Consider the following 20,285-nt stretch of genomic DNA (forward strand, 5'->3'; position numbering starts at 1 on the left):
TCAATGTGTGCTTGCCTCTTGAGCGCCCCCTACTGGGGACCTGGTCTGCAACTCAGGCATGTGCCCTGACTGGGAATCAAACTGGCAACCCTTTGGTTTGCAGATTGGCATGCAATCCATTGAGCCACACAAGCCAGTTCTTGCTTTAAAAACTCCAATGGTTTCCTATTTCCCTTATGATAAAATCTAGATTCTAACAGTCAGGTGGCCATTCATCATCTAGTCTCTGCTTGGCTTTTTAGTCTCATCTTTTGTCATCCCTCTATCAAACTTCATGTTCCAGATGTAGCAAAGGTTTTCAGTTCTCCAAATGTGGTATGTTCTCTTTGTCTGGTAGGTATTTTTCTGGAGTATTCCTGTTTCCCAATATTTTATGCCTGAATAACTCCTACTGGTCCTTAGGTACCAACTTATACATTACGTTCCCCCCATGATGCTTTATCTGATATCCCTAGCCTTTCTCAAGACAGTGTTGGATCATCTTTTATGTGCATCCGTAACACTCTACATATTCAATCTATTATAACATCACAGTGTATTTTCACTAGTGGTCATTTTTTCCCCTAAGAGACTGTATTCATTATGTTAGGACCTCTGCCTTATTTCCTATTGTATCCCCAGTGACTAACAGGGCCTGGCATGTTATAGTGACACAAAAACAATTTGCTAAATTAACGAAAGAAATGAATTGGTACACAGGAACAAGAATAACATGGTATGCTCTAATAAGCACAAGATGAATTATTCTTTCTATGTTCACGGTCACAAGAACTACATTAAAAATATGCTTTTATCTCTGACTTGCCCTCAAAATTTATTTTTAAACTCAGGCAAATAATGAATAGCCATGGCATAAATGTGGTTATAAATGACAAATGTGGCTATACAGGACAAAAGAATAAATTAATATATACGGACCAAGGATTTCTGAAAGAATTATATATTCTCAGAAGGATTCTTGTTACCTAAATCACCTTTGAGAATTAAAAATGTCTTTTTAATGTTTGGCCACCAAGAGGAAGGGTACTAATTAAGTGCCTACTTTGTACCAGGCAATGTCAGACACTCAGCGATTGAGACTTAGATCCTATGAAGTGCATAGTGTCAGTGAGTAACAGACATCAGATTTAAAGAGCCTAGAGTATAACGTCAAGCCCACCATTGTTACATTACAGCTGACTCCATTAAGTGCAACGCATCAGCGATTGTAACCAATAAAAAGAAAGTACCACCTAATCTACTTTTAGAGAGCCCTATTTATTAAAGATTCTCTCTTCTATCAAGACACAATGTCTTCCTATAGGGTGTTTTCACCTACTAGTCCTAATTTTACCTTCTTGGGGCCACAGGGAACTCATCTAATCCTTCTATAATGTGATAGCCCTCCAAACATTTGAAGATAGTATTAAGGCCCCAGAGTCTTCTTTCTCCAGACTAAATATCTCCAGTTCCTCAAACAATTCCTAGATGACATTTTGAGTCCCCTTCAACACTCTAATCATTTTCTTCTGGATGTACTTCAATTACATTCGTCATGCATTCATAAACTTATTAACATTTCTATTTCAAGACAGGCACTGGCATTCTGTGGGAATCATAAAAACACCAAACTCATACAGTAATGAGGTTTAAATTAGGTAAGGCAAAATATATAAAATAGTTAATAGAATGCCTGTGACATATTATTAGGAGTGAGGGATAAATAATTCATTATTAAGCTCTACAGAAGAGGAAATAATTATCTCTATCAGTGGAAGTCATGGAAAGCTTTGTAAATGAGGTTCATCCAAATTAAATTCTGAAGACTTAACAGGAGTTTAAAAAAAATTAATCCAAAAGGAAAAGAATCCTGTGTCAGAAAAAAGAAAAACATAAAAAAAATGGCATATAAGAGATAAGACTTCCATTTTTGGCTGAGGTGAATTAACAGGGACCAGATACATCCTCCTTCTGCCTTAAATGAAAACTGAAAAATATAAAAGAAACAAGAGATTTCAGATACTAGATGATAGGTAACTCAGAACAGTAATCTCAGAGAAGAAAAACAAATAAAGTAAGCTTTATGACTGCCCCAGCTACAGTGCATGAAGGGAAACCCAAATTGAGCCTGGTGGTCTTCCTGAATTGAAAAGAGGGCTGTGAATTCAAGGAGGCTAGAATTTGCAAGCTGAGAGATGACAACAGAGAGCAACACAGATCTGTGGAAGGTTCTCCTTGAGTCATCCATCAGCTAAGTAAGATTAGCCCATGCATATGAGAAAACAAACTCAAGCATGGGAAGAACAACCTGAACAATACCACTCAGTAGTGGGCAAAAATCAGTCCCAGATTTAAGACTCTGCTGACTTCACCTAACAAAGCTTCAAAGCAATTTTTGAAAAAATAAAATTGTTTCCAAGTAACTTAACTGAGTCCCTGAACAAAGATCCAGAGTATTTAAAGGAATTCAAAATTATCCAGTACCCAAAAAAGCAAAATTCACAATGTCTGGCATACATTAAAAATTACCAGGAATACAAAGGCACAGAAAAACACAACTCATATTGAATAGGAAAATCAACAATAGAACAAACCTAGAAGTGACACAAGCAATATAAGTTTTAGCCAAAGATATTCATTCTAGTGGTAATCCACATGTTCAAGGAGGCAGAGGAAAGCATGAGCAGCAAACTAAGATGCAATTACAAAATCTAAGATGAAAATATACTGGATGGAATTAACAGATTCAACATCGCAGAAAAAAATTTGAACCTACATAAACAAAACTTTCCAAAATGAGAGAGATGAAAAAAAAGTGGACTATGGACAACTGTGTGGTGACTGCAGGGTGAGGGGCTATAAGGGACTAAAGAGTAATGGAAAAATAATAGAATAAAAAACATTTTTGTAATGGGCTAAAAAAGTTAATAGAGCATATATGCATGGTGGGACCTCACTTAGTTGACCACATGTGAAATTCGAATCTCTGAAAGAGACTGTGGAGAGGATAGGGCAGTGGGAGGAGTGTATTTGAAAAACTAATGGCTAAAAATTTTCCAGATATACAATAAATTCACAGACAAGAAGGCAAACAAAGCCAAGAACAAAAAAAGTAGGGAAAAAAATGACATCAAGGCATATCATAATTGTTAAAAATTAGGGATGAAGACAAAATATTAAAAATAATTAGCTAGAGCAGGGCACATTATTACAAAGGAAAGATAAGAATGACAGCTGACGTTCTCTCAGGAAGCACTATAAATTAGAACTAAATGGCACAGTATTTTTAAAGCACTGGAAGAAAACATTGTCAACATAAAATTCTATATTCAATTTAAAAAAAAAAGAGAGTAAAGACTTCTCCAGACATATGAAAGCTGAAAGAATTCATTGTGGGCAGACCAACAGTCTTATATTTCATATAAGAAATGTTAAAGTAAATCCTCAGGCAGAAGGAAAATGATACCAAGTGGAAATCTTAATTTACATAAAGAAATAAGAAATACCAGAAATGACAAAAAATATGAATAAATACAAAGACCTTTTTTCTTATTTCAAAATCTCTATTAAAGATAACTCATTTTTAAGCAAAACCCAACAACATATTATGAGTTTCTAACATATGAATTAGTAAAATGTAAGACAACATAAGTCACATCCTGGAAGAGGCAAAATGTAAGAATATAGTCATGCACCACATAAAGACACTCTGGTCTACAAACTAAAAGCTGGTTCTTTGAGAAGACAGTAGATTTGCTAAACCTCTAGTCAAAATGACCAGGAAAAAAGAGTAGACAGAAAAATTACCAATATTAGAAATAGGTGAGGAAACATCATTTCATTTCCCACAAACATTAAAAAGGATATTCAGGAAATATTGAAAACCACTACATGCCACTAAATTCAACCACTAAGGTGGATGAACATATTCCTGGAAAGATATAAACTATCAAAGTTCATTCAAGAAAAAATATATTATGTGCATATCAATGTATCTATCAGATGTTGAGTTTGTAGTTAAAAACTTTCCAACAAAGAAAACTCTAAAGATGAACATCTTCACTGTGAATTCTACCATAAATTTAAAGAAGAAATAATACCAATTCTATACAAACTTTGTAGAAATCTGAAGAAATAACTTCATCTCATTCTATGAGGTCAGCATTATCCCAATACCAAAATGAGATAAAACCCACTAAAAAATACTCTACACCAATATGCCTCACATAGATGCAAAAATTCTTAACAGAATTTATACATATATACACACACATACATATATGTAAAAATACATCATAATCAAATGGGTTTTATCCTAGAAATAAAATGCAAAGGTGGCATAATACTCTAGAAGCCATCAATGTAACTCACTATGTTAAAAGACTTATGGACTTCAATGGAATGGACCAGAAGGGGGGGGAAAAAAAAACCAAACAGGAAAGAATGAAGAAGTAAGAATTCAAAAAAATGAAGAGAAGCTTAGGAACCTCCACGACATCTTTAAACGTTCCAACATCCGAATTATAGGGGTACCAGAAGGGGAAGAGGAAAAGCAACAGATTGAGCACGCATGTGAACAAATAATAAAGGAGAACTTCCCCAGTCTGGCTAAGGAAATAGACTTCCAGGAAGTCCAGAAAGCTCAGAGAGCCCCAAAGAAGTTGGATCCAAGAAGAAACACACCAAAGCACATCATAATTACATTAGTCAAGGTAAAAACGAAGGAGAGAATCCTAGAAGCAGCAAGAGATAAGAGGACAGTCACCTACAAAGGAGTTCCCATGGGACTGTCAGCTGATTTCTCAAAAGAGACCTTGCAGGCAAGAAGGGGCTGGAAAAAAGTATTCCAAGTCATGAAAGACAAGGACCTATATCCCAGATTACTCTACCCAGCAAAGCTCTCATTTAGAATGGAAGGGCAGATAAAGTGCTTCTCACATAAGGTCAAGTTAAAGGAGTTCATCATCACCAAGCCCTTATTTTATGAAATGTTAAAGGGACTTATCTAAGAAAAGAAGATAAAGAAAAAACATGTATAGTAAAAGGACAGCAAACTCACAATTATTAACAATCACACCTAAAGCAAAACCAAAAGAAACTAAGCAAACAACTAGAACAGGAACAGAACCCCAGAAAGGGAGATCACATGGACGGTTAGCAACAGGGGAGTGGGAGGAGGAGAGAGGGGGAAAAGGTACAGAGAATAAGTAGCAAAGATTGTAGGTTGAAAATAGATAGGGGGAGGGTAAGAATAGTATGGGAAATGTAGAAGCTAAAGAACTTATAAGTATGACACATGGACATGACTAAAGGGGGGGGTATGGGTGGGAGAGGGTGTACAGGGTGGAGGGGAGTGAAGGGGGGAAAATGGGACAACTGTAATAGCATAATCAATAAAATATATTAAAAAATGATCACTTCAATGAATGCAGAAAAAGTATTTGACAAAACTGATATTCATTTTGACTTAAAAAAACAATAAAACAAAACTTTAAACAAACTAGGAACAGAAGAGTACCTTCTACCTGGCTGGTGTAGCTCAGTGGATTGAGCGCAGGCTGCAAACCAAAGCATCGCAGGTTCAATTCCCAGTCAGGGCACATGCCTGGGTTGCAGGCCATGGCCCCCAGCAACCGTATATTGATGTCTCTCTCTCTCTCTCTCTCTCTCTCTCTCTCTCTCCCCCCCCCCTTCCCTCTCTAAAAATAAATAAATAAAATCTTTAAAAAATTTTTTTAAAAAAAGGAAAAAGAGTACCTCCTCAAACCAATAAAGGGTACCTATGAAAAGCCTACACGTAACATCATACTCCACCATGGAAGAATGAATGTTTTCTGTCAAAGTTTAGAAAGAGAGTGAGGCTGTTTGCCTTCAACACTTCTATTCAGTACTGTATAGGATGTTATAGCTAGTATAGTAAGGCAAGACAAAGAAACAAAAGGCATTGTTCAAGGAACAAGTATAAAGAACCCATGATAAAGGACAACAGGGTGGGGACTGACAGAGGGAGCAGAGCAGGGGGCAGGGCAAGGGAGAGCAACTGGGGAAAAATTGGAAAAACTGTAATAGAACAACAATAAAAAAGAGAAACAAAATAAGGCATCCAGATTGGAAAAAGAGAAAGTAAAACTTTATTTTCAAACAACATGACTGTGTAGAAAATCTATGGAATTTACAAAAAATTTTACTAGAACTAAGGAGTGAGTTTAGCAAGATTGCAGGATAAAAAAATATCAGTCAATATGCAAAAGTCAATTGTGCTCCAATTTAAGATTAATGAATAACTAGAAACTGAAATTTAAACATTAGCATATACAATAGTATAAAAATACAAATTACTTAGGGATAAATTAGATAACAGTTGTGTAAGATCTAGGAAAGAGTAAAGAAATTGACAGATATACTATGTTAATGGATCTTAAAATTCAATATTGTTAAAATGTCAATACTCCTCAAATTGAACTACATATTCAATACAATAAAGAAAATTTAGGACTTTTTTCTTACAGAACTGACAAGCTGATTGTAAAATGTTTGAGGAAATTCAAAGGACTTAGAATAGTCAAACCAACTTTATAGAAGAACAAAGTTGGGGGAACTGCATTCCCAAATTCTAAGATTTATGATAAAGCTATAGTGTTATATTGGTATAGAGAACATATAGATCACTAAAATTCCAAAAATAAAGCCACAGATATTCAGTCTACTAAATTATGTCAAAGATATCCAGGGAATTCAATGGGGATGGATAATCTTCAACAAATGGTGCTGAAACATTGGAGAGCTATATGGGAAAAAAATAAACCTTGGCCCTCACCTCACACCACATACAAAGATTAACTTGGAATGGGTCATATACCTAAATTTAAGAGTTAATACTATCAAACTTCAAGAAGATAGAGAAAAATTTAGTGTCCTTAAATTGTGCAAAGATCTAAAAAATAAAACAAAGAATTATAAAAATTATCTTATCAGAATTGAAAATTTTGCTGTATAAAAGACATTGTTATGAAAATAAAAACACAAGCCACAAACTAGAAGAAAATATTTGAAACCATGTATAAGGACATGTACACAGCATACATAAAAAACTCAGTAAGACAAATGACCTAAAAAAAAGAGAAGCAAAAGATTTACAGAGACATTTCACCAAAGAAGACAGACTGAAGATAAGCTTATGAAAAGATGCTTAAGATAAGTAGTCATTAAAGAAATGCAAATTAAAATCACAATGTAATAATACCAATATACACACACTAGAATGGCTAAACTTCAAATGACTGACCCAAGTACTGGAACATGTGAGGTACTACATCTCTCATACACTACTAGTGGAAATGTAAAATGACACAACCACTTTGGAAAACATTTTGCCATTTCTTTAAAAAAAAAGTCAAAAACACATCTACCATACAACCCAATTCATGATATTCAATTCTTGATATTTAAGACTTGAATGAAGAACACTCAATTCTTGATTATTTATTCAACAGTAAATGAAACCATATGTCTACCCTAAACAAATGTACAAGTATATAAATTCTCATGGTAGCCTTATTTGTGATAGCCCAAACTTGGAAACAACCAAAATGCCCTTCAATAGTTAACAAATGGTTAAATAAATGATAGTATGTCCATATAATACAATATAAGTCAACAATAAAAAGGAACAAATTACTGATACAACATACTGAATCTCAAAATCATTATGCTGAGTGAAGGAAGTCAGATCCCTCTAAAAGTGTACATGGTATATAATTCCATGTATATAAAGTTGTAGAAAATTAAAACTTTTCCACAATGATAAAACGCAGATAAGCAGTTGGTTGCCTAAAGAAATGGTAGCTGGAGAAGGGAGGAAGGGAATACAAAGGTGCACGAAGAAAATGTTTGGGTGTGTTGGATAGGTTCATTACCTAAATAGTGGTGATGGTTTCATGAGTATGTACATACATGTCAAAACATTAAATTATACACATTAAATATGTAAAGTTTACTATACATCAATTATACCTCAGTGAAATGTGAAAAAAAAATGTGTTTGCATTGGAAGGCACTCTTGCATGGGTCTTTTACACACCTATATGTCTCTTTAGAAATGTCTAGCTGGCAAGCAAGGTCCTGACTGCTCTTTACTTGGGTCTTTACTCATAGTCGTGCTTGCAGCACATAATCTGGAGGGACAGTGAGTCTCTTTCCAAGACAAAGAGCAATCTCACTTATTGCTTGCCATAAAGTGGCGGGTCCTCCATATTCGGTGTTCCTCAGCTGTGATGTAAACCCACTATATACAAAACATCCATTTTGGACCAGGGCACTGCCTTCATGGGACTTGGGAGCACCACGCTGATGCCCATGCTACTTGCTATATAATAAAGTATTGAAATCCTTTGTTTTTAAAACCTAAAAGTTTCACACCCTCTGTCTTCTGTTAGGATCCACTAAGCAGTAATAGCCTAGTTTTTAGCTTGTAAGTAGGGTAAAATAAAATCCCTGACACTAAGTTTGACAAGGCTAAAAAACATAGGATACTGGAGGGTAAACTGGTGAAGAATGACAAAAAGGCTAAAAAAAAAAAAAAAAAGATATGGCCAATGGCCATAACTTATGATAAATAATAACTAGAAATTATCTAGCTTGTAGGTACTATTCTTTGTAATTAATTTGCAATTTGTACATTTTTCTTATGAAATATTTGTTAAATAAATTTGTGGAAAAAGTAAATGAAAGATAAGAGTAGACTTAAGAGGTTAAATAACTTGACTAAGATCACATTCATAAATGGTGGAGGATGATTCAAATTCAGACATCATACCAAAGTTTATACTCTTAGCCATCATGTTATGCTGTATTCAAAAGAGGGCTTAGATGCATATTATATAGTTTGGCTCACCAATGTAGATGACAGGGAGCCATTTAAGGATTTTAAACTGAGAAGCCATGGGCTCTGAGATAAATTTCAAAAATATCACTTTGAATAAAGTATGAAAGATGGGTTAGAGACAACAGTAGCTCTGAAGAAATCACACGCGAGAATATTATAACAGTTCAATGAAGATGCCAAGTTCAGGGAGAGAGAATGAAAGAGCTGGAATTAAGAGTGGTTTAGACAAAGAACTGGAAGGATTGAAAAAATTAATTGATTTTGCAGGATGACAAACAGGAAGAAAAACCTAGGATGACAACATATTTCTAGCTTACATATGATAGCATTTAATTCAGCTTGGGAACAGAAAGAGGAAGAAGAAAAAGGGATTCAAATGGTATTGAGTGCTACTTTATGCCAAAAACTATTTTACATTAATAGTTTTTCCATAACATTTTTAAGACTAAGATATTATTCTTAAGATATAACAAATATTATTATTTTCATTTATATATGAGAAATGTTAATAACTAGTTTTAGTTTATAAATGTCAGGACTGGGATGTGAACATTCTCCTGTATCTTAAGAGACCATGTTCATTCCATTGTAATACAGTATTTCTCTACGAAGTAGATATTCACTGAGCATCTTACCTGGTTTACATTTATATGCTTGTATGCATTTAAAAACAAAGCTTGAGCTTGGAAGAAGAAAGCTGAAGAAAGAGATTCAAGTATTACTAGCATATAGAGATAGTTAAAATTGTGGAAATGCATGTTTGGAGCATGAACTAAGAGAAAAATCCTAAAGCTGAAACCTGGCATTTATGGTGCAGGCAAAGCAAGGGCAATCTGAGAAAAAGTCTTGAGAAGGAAGTCAAAGGAATAGAAACAAATCCCAAAGACCTTTATCCTGAAAGCCAGAGTTTCCTATAGTATTCCACAAGTATTGACATTATGATTGCATTATGCACAGAGACTTAAGAAAGCTCTGATTCGCTTCTGATATCCATCCCTTCTTCATATAGCTATGTTGACACAGGAACCTATATGTGAAGAATACAGAAAGAGATATCAAAGGACCATTTTATTATTTATATGAATCAGCCCTAATTACTTCCAATGCAGAGTTCTTTATTAAGAGCAGTTAGAAAGCCAACGTTAGAGTCCTAGATTGGTATTCATTCATTTCTTCAAACACATGTTGGGATCAGCAGGCTCAGACACATCCTCAGTTAAAAAAAGGAGATGGCCTTATCTATAGAATTGGCTGGAGTCTAACTCACTCAACGTTTGTAGGCAATAAAGGTGTGAAAATAAACAGACACATGCCTCTGTCTTTAGATTGTGAGAACAGTTTCAGATTTAGTTGACTAGTAACTATGAGATGACAAGATTGAGCAGTAATAAGAAAAAAGTGAAATGTATTCAGAAAGACACTCTGTTCAACTAGTATTACAATTACTCCAAAAAAATTTCCTACTAAATCTATGCAAATATTAGAAACTTAGTTAATATTCAAGATGTGTAGATTTTAGAGAGTTTTTGTTTTGTAGGAAAGCCTAATTATTTAGAAGTAATTTTAAACTGAGGCTCAATTATTTACATCGCATTACCTGTATGCCTAGTAAATATTAACCAGATATCAATTATAGTATCTGGGAGAAAATAAACAATATTTAAAGTACTGACCCTACAAATATCAATACAGAAAATGCCAAAAAGTTCATGGGCTGGAAAATGAACTGGTGCCCTGATGAAGGAATTTTGAAAACCCTGGTTTGCCGCTTTTTACAAAACATGTAAGGTGATGGTTTTGAGTTCAGTTTTAAAACAAGTGACCCAGTTAGGACTTGCTATGTACTATAAAAACACATTTTAAAGATATTAATAGTTTAACCATTAAAAATGCCAAAAAGTTACATATCCTCTTTAATTCTAGGTAAAAATGAATTTATGAATATATGGTGTGTTAAAAAGATGCTAATTTGCTCAAAATGACCTAATTCCAGAGAAAACAGAAACTCTTCTGTTCTTTCAGTGGTCAGAATTTTCCAGATGTAAGGTTGTCTTTAGCCTCCTCATATCAGACTCCAGCAGAGGGAATGCTGTATTTTGCTTGGGCACTGGTTTTGCTTCCGAAAGAAATGTGTAAATACCCTTTTAATATCAATATTGCTCAATGTAAGTACCATATGCACCTTTTTCAGACTTTTCTGTCATATCTTTTGATTGTTCTAGTTTTGATTCCTGCCAGCTCACTTAACTGCCACGTATCTAGGGTTCCACACCACAAGTCAATCTGAATGAACCCTCTGCTTTGTTTGTTATTCAACAATCATTCAATGAGAATATTCTAAGCATCAGACAATATGCCATCGTCCTGAACTCTGAGAAACTCATAGTCTGACAAGGCTAACATACAAGGAAAAAAAGAACTGAGACAATGTGATGAGTACTTTAATTGCAAGAACAATGTGCTTTAGGACTGAACCGAAAGGATTAGAAGTAACTTAAGATATCAGAGTAGACCTGTGAGTGAGTCTTAAAAGGTAAGTGGAATATGCTTTGAGGTACAAAATGGAGCTCCAGGAATAGACAATTTAGATGTAAAAGTAAAAACTACATTGGTATGAAAGTAGTTTAGCATGGCCAGCTAGTGTATTCAGAGGAAATGGTAAGTTGGGGCTAACAAAAAGTGTTGGGAAAACTGGGTATCTGCATAGAAAAGATGGAATTGGACCTTTACCTAATATCATATACTAAATCAACCCAAAATGGGTTAAGGACTTAAGTGTAACACCTAAAACTACAAAACTCCTAGAAGAAAACACCGGGAAAAACCCTCTTAACATTGGTATGGGCAAAGATTTCCTGAATATGATACCTAAGGCATAGATAATAAAAGCAAAAGTAAACAAGTGGGACTACTTCAAACTAAAAAGCTTCTGAGTAGCAAATGAAACAACAAAGTGAAAAGGCAAACAAACTACAGAATAGGAGAAAATACTTGCAAACCATGTATCTGATAAGGGGTTAATATCAAAAATACACAAGGAACTGAAATTCAACAGCACCCCCCCCAAAATAACCTGATTAAAAAATGACCAAGGACTAGAACAGACATTTCTGTAAAGATAACATTCAATGTTATGTGTGTTATGAAAAGGTGCTCAAAATCACTAATCAGCAGAGAAATGCAAAACTGCAATATTACCTCACATATGTTAGGATGCCCATTATAAAACAAAGAAAAAAAAAACAAAAATAATAAGCGTTAGTGTGGATGTGGAGAAATCTGAATCCCTGTGCACTGATGATGGTAATGTCAAATGGTCCAGAAGCAACAGAAAATAGTATGGGCATTCTTAAAAATAAAACTACCTATGATCTAGCATTATCTGATTATATACGAACTGCTATACATCTTACCTAAACCGATATACTCTGTAACTTTCAGTCAAGTAAACTGCAGCCTACTTCTTTAGCATTGCAAATGGAAAATGTAATCTGTTTTACTGAAAATTATGTTTATTAATCAGCAATTTCTGGGTTGGAGGAATATAAAAGTTTCATGTGGATTTTAACTAAATAATGAATAAAATTAGCAAATGCTATCAAAGAATTGCTGTTTGTTATCCCAAGAATATGATTAAAAGGACATTAAGAACATCATAATTATAAATTAATAGTCCAAACTTAAGATGACTTCTGAAATAATTAATAATCTGGAAATATATGATAAAAAAATTTCACATAAGCAAAATTAAGTGAGTCTTTAATCCCTTTTCCCAAGTGTACAGCACAAAACAGATTTGAAATCAATATACTGACTTTGCAAGTCACATTAAAAATATATAAAGAGGAATTCAAAATACATAATGAGCTTATCTTTCCAGATTGGACCTACATAAAACCTGTTTGTCATGATTATACAGAGAGAAAAGCTAAAAACTTTTAAACCAGGACTTCCAGCCAAGGTGGAGGCATAGGTGGACGCACCGTACCTCCATGCACAACCAAGGTTGTAACAACAACAATTTAGAGGCAGAATAACACCCAGAACTGACAGAAAATTTATCTGAATGGAAGTCGGACAGCCAAGAAATTGAAATAGACCCGTTCATCCAGACCAATAGGAGGCACGGAGACGAGCAGCCTGGCGTGGGTCTCAGTGGGGAGAGCAGAAAGAGTTGGGTGTGAGGCCGCGATTGTGGAGCATGGCAGAGAACACCAGGATCCCAGGGAAGGGACTGAGGTCACAGGGAGAACAGAGCTACCGCCATCGTTCCCTCTCGACCCCGCCCTCACATACGTCACAATCTAGCGACTGGGGTGCCCAGCCCTGGTGAACACCTAAGGCTCCGCCCCTCAACGTAACAGGAGCGACCAAACCAAAAAAAGAGAGAGAGACAGACAGAGAGAGAGAGACATGTCTCACACAGAAAAACACATCAATGCCCCAGGGCTCATCCTTTTGAGCAACTAAGAGATAGCTAACCTATCAGATGCCCAGTTCAAAACACTGGTGATCAGGAAGGTCACAGAATTGGTTGATTTTGGGCAAAAATTACATGAACAAATGCAGGTTACCATAAAAGAAATGAAGGAAAATGCACAGGGAACCAATAGTGATGGGAAGGAAACTGGGACTCAAAACAATAGAGTGGACCAGAAGGAAGAAAGAAACAACCAAACAGGAAAGAATGGAGAAATAAGAATTCAAAAAAATGAGGAGAAGCTTAGGAACCTCCAGGACATCTTTAAACGTTCCAACATCTGAATTATAGGGGTACCAGAAGGGGAAGAGGAAGAGCAACAAGTGGAAAAGTTATTTGAACAAATAATAAAGGAGAACTTCCCCATTCTGGCAAAGGAAATAGACTTCCAGGAAGTCCAGGAAGCTCAGAGAGTCCCAAAGAAGTTGGACCCAAGAAGAAACATACCAAAGCACATCATAATTACATTAGCCAAGGTAAAAATGAAGGAGAGAATCCTAGAAGCAGCAAGAGATAAGGGGACAGTCACCTACAAAGGAGTTCCCATGGGACTGTCAGCTGATTTCTCAAAAGAGACCTTGCAGGCAAGAAGGGGCTGGAAAGAAGTATTCCAAGTCATGAAAGACAAGGACCTATATCCCAGATTGCTCTATCCAGCAAAGCTTTCATTTAGAATGGAAGGGCAGATAAAGTGCTTCTCACATAAGGTCAAGTTAAAGGAGTTCATCATCACCAAGCCCTTATTTTATGAAATGTTAAAGGGACTTATCTAAGAAAAGAAGATAAAAAAAAAGTGTATAGTAAAAGGACAGCAAACTCACAATTATTAACAATCACACCTAAAGCAAAACCAAAAGAAACTAAGTAAACAACTAGAACAGGAACAGAACCCCAGAAATGGACGGTTAGCAACAGGGGAGTTGGAGGACGAGAGAGGGGGAAAAGGTACAGAGAATAAGTAGCATAGATGGTAAGTAGAAAATAGACAGGGGGAGGGTAAGAATAGTATGAGAAATGTAGAAGCTAAAGAACTTATAAGTATGACACATGGACATGAACTAAAGGGGGGGAAGTGGGTGGGAGAGGGTGTACAGGGTGGAGAGGAGTGAAGGGGGGAGATGGGACAGCTGTAATAGCATAATCAATAAAATATATTAAAAAAACTTTTAAACTGAGATTATACTATCTTACACACACAAAACATGAAGTACTAAAAAAATTTCTTAGCAGTAACAACATACATAGTTTTAGTTTCTTTTTTAATTTTGAAAAAAGTATTTTGATTTCATAAAAAAGTATGGTAAAAAAATGTCCCACTAAATTCCATTTGAATCACAGCTCTTCAATCACACAATACTTCTCTACTATTTACGAAGTGCAAATGTGCAATGTTATTAATGAGATTACACTGAAAAGTAAACATTTTCTAGATGCTACTATATAACTAAATACTATGACAAAATAACTAACTATATATATAAAGTGGAATGGATTGTTTTTCATGAGACTCCTGCATTATCCAAAATGTAAATATTTATTCCTGTCCAAAAACAAGATGTATATTTTGTAGTGGACAGCAGAATCATTCTTAGTCATATTGCCTAAAGCAACTGGTATTTAAATGTTATTCTAGCTTTCAGGCTATGGTTAAAAAGAAATCACAGAAAAACTACTTTTAACTCAAGAGCAACTCTTAAGATATATTTACAAAATTTGGCATAGGCCTAATGGTATCTTCAAATAGACTACTCCATTATTTGAGAACAAAGAACAGGGAAATAAGTTTCAGTTTCCACAAAATTCTTACCTGTATAATGCATCATCAATCTCCACAGATTCTGTTGACATGATGGGCAAATGTGTATTCATGCTTAAAAAAAAAAAAAAAACCACACACACACAATTTATAAGGGCAAGCATGACTTTTCAATATTCACATTCTGTAAGGCAGTGATCCCCAACCTTTCTGGTACCAGGGACCAGTTTTTTGGAAGACAATTTTTCCATGGACTGGGGGGTTGGTTTCAGCATGATTCAAGCACATTACACTGAAGTTCACCTCCTGCTGTGGGCCCAAAGGTTGAGTACCCCTGCTGTAAGGTAACAATCAATTATACATTGGATCAGATTCACCAGTTACTAAAGGAGGCTTTACAAATCAGATACATATGTATTTTATTATCTACTAATTTACCTGGACTTAAAAATATAGGTCAAAATTAAATTCACTGACTGCCTACTCTCTGTGTGTACTGCAAAATTATAGCCCATAGTTGTTTTCTTCTCAGGTGTTGTTTTATCATCGCTGCACATTCTCTTGGGTCTACATTTTAGCAATTTTGATCATGAACCCCATAAACCTCTAAAATACAGTCTCCCTAGATAATTTCATTCAATCCATGGAATTTATCATATGCTGATGATAACTAAACTTATTTCTCCACATTTGATCTCTCCTCTGACATCCGGATTTCACACATCTGCCAGAATATCTCTACACTCATGTCCAATTAGTATCACAAACCTAACTAGCCCAAAACAAAATTCATTCAGTTCCCTCTGCTTAATTTATTCTTCCCTGGCATTTCTCAATCCAGTTTCTGGTACTACCAACCATTTATTTGCTCAGGCCAAAAAATCTAGGGATCTTCTTAACTTGTTCCCTCATTTTCTCTATCTGTGAGTCCTATTAGGTCTTTCTTCAAAGGAGATCTCAAAATTTGATCATGTCTCACTATTTCAATCAGTATAATCCCATGCCAAACCACCATCGTATTTTGTCTGAATTTAAAAATCTTCCTAACTGGTCTTTCTATTTATAATATGGCCCTTCCCCTTAAATTTATTCTCCACGTAATAGCCTAAATCTTTTAGAATATAGTAAGACATTACTCCCAGACTTAGAACTATCCTTTGGTTCCAGGAACAAAATTCAAATACCTTACCATGCTTAAACGGGCCTGGAAGGTCTACCTCCCAATTACTCTCCAATCTCAACTCCTACAACTTTCTCTCTTGCTTATTATCTTCAGCCACACTGGCCTACTTGCTGTTCCTCTAAAAAGCCAAGCCTGCTACCACTGTAGTGTTTACACTTGCTATTCCCTCTGCTTAGAATGTTTTTCCTTCAGATCTCTGAGTCACTAAAGTATTCCCTCACAAATATTACACAGAAGATTCCTGGTCACCCTATCGATGAAAAGGCTCCCCTTCTCCTTGGGTCACTCCCTAATTAATTAACCTGCTGAATTTTCTTCAAATCACTTACCACTAGCTGTTTATTGTTTGCTTGCCCTTATAGCTGTATGACCCATAAAGAATTCAACTATATTCCAAATACCTGAAAGAGCTGGCATTTAACAAGAGTCAACACTGTGCCCACATCATTTAAAGTGCTTTAGATGTACTAACTCATTTAACCCTTACAGCAACTTAATGAAATAGGCACTGTCACCATCTTCACTTAACAGAGGAGAAAAATAAAACAACAACAACAACAAACTGAGGCTGACAGAGGTTAACTTAAATAACCTTCCTAAAGCCAGAGCAGGTAAATGGCAGAGCAAGAATCTAAATCTAAGCGGTCTAGCTCTTGGGCACCACACTACACTGCCTACTGCCTCTTATGTAGAAGGCATAAAGAAGGCACTAAAAAAATATGAGTGTCTTTTAAAGTTAATCATACTAGTGTGACAAGACAATTTATAGGGATGTATCCTTTACCATACCTCATCCCAATTTTTTTCACAGCACGGCATACAAAGAAAATGGTGATAATATAAATATTGGGAAACAGAAGGCTCCCTGAAAGCCTGAAACATTTGGGCCTGAGCCTGGGTGACAGCTAAGATCAGTATTCTCTTAGTAAAAATGTAATCCATTCCAGGTTCTGGGAAACCCTAATTATCAATTAAAGGATTCTAAAAACAATGTGATAGCACAAAAATCAGTTTTAGAATCCAGTTTTTTAGGCCTGGTATTAATATATTATAAGCCAAAGGATTTGTAAATATAGTTAATCAAAATGTTAGCACTGATCTTATGAAACATTGATTGGTACCATTAAATATCTGCTTCTGATTAATTAAATGGATAACTATTAGAAATATTCCTGATCACAATTATGAAAGCAAGCCATAAGATAGTTGTGTTTAAGAGATCGATTATCTAATTAAAACTATAATCTGTTCTGGCATTGTAAAAGAACATGAAAAATAAACAAAACTTAGTATTAGTTTTCTCATTTCTAGTACACTTTCTCTAGCTCTTTTCCTTGCAAGGAGGGAAAAAGTTTAGTGGGTAAAGCTTACATAAAAATGAGAAGAGTTACATTCTAATCAGATCTGTCACTTAATATGACTGGCATTTACTTTTCAGAAAGTTCTGCCTTACTGTAATGTTCAAAAATCACCATCAAAGATGCTTTCTTTACAGAAGGCGAGTTTCTGTTCGTATTGCGTAACATCCCGCAAATAGGTGAATTTGGCAGTGTTGGCAACAGCAGGCAATAACCATAGTATCAAAAGCATCCCTTCACTCCGGAGTTCGTGAAAAAGCTACAGGTTTTTATAAGTCTCACTTTAGATCAAAATCATATATCCCTCACTACTGTCTTTGGCATATTGCATTTTGGTAGAGGGCAGGATGTATTAATCCACTTTATTATTTAAAAGATGATTGAAACAGGAACTACACGAACGTGCTTTCCCGCTCCCTCACCACCCTGATTTTCTAGGAGTGGACAAGTCGTGAAGAATCTCAAAACCAACTGGTCAACAGAGGTCTTCAGAGGAGTCAGGTCCTGACTGCCACTGACTCATTATTACAAGTTCCCTCCGGTGATATAATAGTTTTCAAAGGTGGATCTCAGTGGAGCATCGCGCATAGTGGTACTCTGCTTTATTTTTACCGAAAGGAGGGAAAAATGTGTTAGGCACCAGGTCTGGGAAGCTCACACCAAGCTACGCGGGCCAGAAGTCTCGGCTGGAGCCCTCCCCGCCACCCTTCCAGTCCAGCGACTGGGAGGAAGAAGGATGGTAGACCTCTACCGGAACTGAGAAAGCGATGAAAGAGGGGAGAACTAGACTATCGCCCCAATGAAGCCGGGGACCACAAAGGCCCGGGCCCAGGCCACCACACCCACCCCGCGCGCCCTCTTCACTTGTCCGGGCTGGTTCTGCCCTGGCCCCGCGGCCTCTCACGCGCTCAGTGTTTGCGCGAAGGGTTGAAGAAGAAAGCCGGCGCCACGGTCCTGCTGGCCACCCCTCGCTTTTTCATGCCCACAATTTTCCTCTCACCTGCCGGCCCCCCAGGAAGAGCAGGATGCCTCTTCCCTCTGAGGTGCGACCACAGGATCAGATGCCTCCATTGCTTCCAGAGAAGCGCCGCCGCGGGATACAGGGAGTCAGGGAAGGGGGCGGGACCGCGGGGTCAAGGGGCGGACGGTGACATCACCGGAGGGGGCGGGCCTGGGGAGCGTGCAGCCCGCCCCGCTTTCCCGTCTACCCCAGGGGCGTCCTGATTTCCGGTTTGGGTGTGGCCGCGGGGCGGGCTTTGCTGCAGGTGGCGGCAGTGAGCCTCACTGCTAGGGCAAGGCCAGGGCGAGGCCGCGGCCGACCTAGGTGGAACCGAAACAGTAAAGTTAGTGTTACCTCTGGTTCCACAGCCAAGCCCAGAGGATTGCAGTGACCAACAAAATGATAAACTGCGTATCAGAATTCTTGAGTTTTGTAGCAAGAAGTGGAAACCTCTTCGTTTTTAAAATAAATAACCAGAGACTACTAATAGGTAACCCCAGATTTCCAGCCCGGGATTCCATTTTAGGACGTTATACGTTTCACACATAAGGGTGTGTACTGCTTGTCAGGCACTGTTACAGGCTTAATAGAATCATGTGAATTTTAGAGCTGTAAATGTCATTAGGTCATCCAGTTTGCCCCCTTCACTTTATGGGTGGGGAAAGGACCTCACAGTCAGTGTAAGTGGCCTGGTCAAGGTTAAAGAGCTGGTTCCAGAGCTAGTCGCTGTCAGGTTAAGTACCAGAACACATGTTTAAGAACCTTTCATCTAATTCTCTTTCCACTGACTCCCCATTCGCCTTTTTCAGAAAACAAGAATTAGTGGCACACAATAACATTAGGATTTCCTTTTCATTCTAAATAACAGTCTATGGCCACACCATCCTGAACGCACCCGATCTTGTCTAAATAACAGTGTATAATTGAAAAAATCTGTTGGATTTTTTAAATTGGCATATACCTTGACTATATATTACATCATCTTTTGCAATGCAAGATATTTTACTTAATTAGAACTTTTTATTTCTAGTGTGGAGGGAGGTTCCAGGTAAAACTGCATTATCCTTGCAGTTTTGAGAATTGAGAATTACGCCTCTCAATTCTCTTTTCAAAATTGTATATCTCCAATTACCCGAAAACTTCATGCTGCTCATTCATGTCATCATTCAGGTTCCACAGTCCAGTTGTGTACCATATACGTAACCACTAAGATCAAATTGTCTTACTTTTGCAAGTTTCTGCTCTAGCACTTAGCTTATCCCGTCTTTTCTCTCTTTATTCTAAAGTTAATTAATATAAATATCTTTGGTCCATTCCACAAATAATGCCAATTTCTCCATTTCCCTCCTATTTCCCCTTCCTCATTCCTTTCTAAATATTGAATGTCTATGAAACTTTAGCACCTATTGACTAGACAACAATCAGCTGATAGAGGCACACTAATCCATGATTTCATCAACCTCATTGGGGGAAGCCAGGAAGCAGAAAATAAATGAAAAAATAATTTCAGAAAGTAAATATTTTGAAGAAAGTAAAGAAAGGATCAGGAGATTGAAAGAGACTTGGGGAGGAGAAGAGAGACAATTTTAGACAGTCACAGAGAAAGTGCAATTTGAGCCAATACCTAAATTAAATGAGCCCTGCT

General features: G+C 36.7%; 1 protein-coding gene across 1 annotated transcript in view; it reads right to left on the bottom strand.

Moving 5' to 3' along the window:
- UBA6 (ubiquitin like modifier activating enzyme 6) overlaps window positions 1–18,779 on the bottom strand; it is a 79,473-nt gene extending 60,694 nt beyond the window's left edge. Inside the window, exons 1-2 of the mRNA XM_045834150.1 lie at window positions 18,641–18,779; window positions 15,151–15,213 (exon numbers count right to left, since the gene is read on the bottom strand). Of these exons, the coding sequence (XP_045690106.1) occupies window positions 15,151–15,213; window positions 18,641–18,711 (134 nt within the window). The 5' untranslated portion in view covers window positions 18,712–18,779. The remainder of the gene's footprint in view (window positions 1–15,150; window positions 15,214–18,640) is intronic.
- Between the last annotated feature and the right edge of the window lie 1,506 nt (window positions 18,780–20,285).

This window comes from Phyllostomus hastatus, unplaced genomic scaffold (assembly GCF_019186645.2).
Source record: "Phyllostomus hastatus isolate PE091 unplaced genomic scaffold, TTU_PhHast_1.1 phas_contig_196, whole genome shotgun sequence".
Classification (NCBI taxonomy): domain Eukaryota; kingdom Metazoa; phylum Chordata; class Mammalia; order Chiroptera; family Phyllostomidae; genus Phyllostomus; species Phyllostomus hastatus.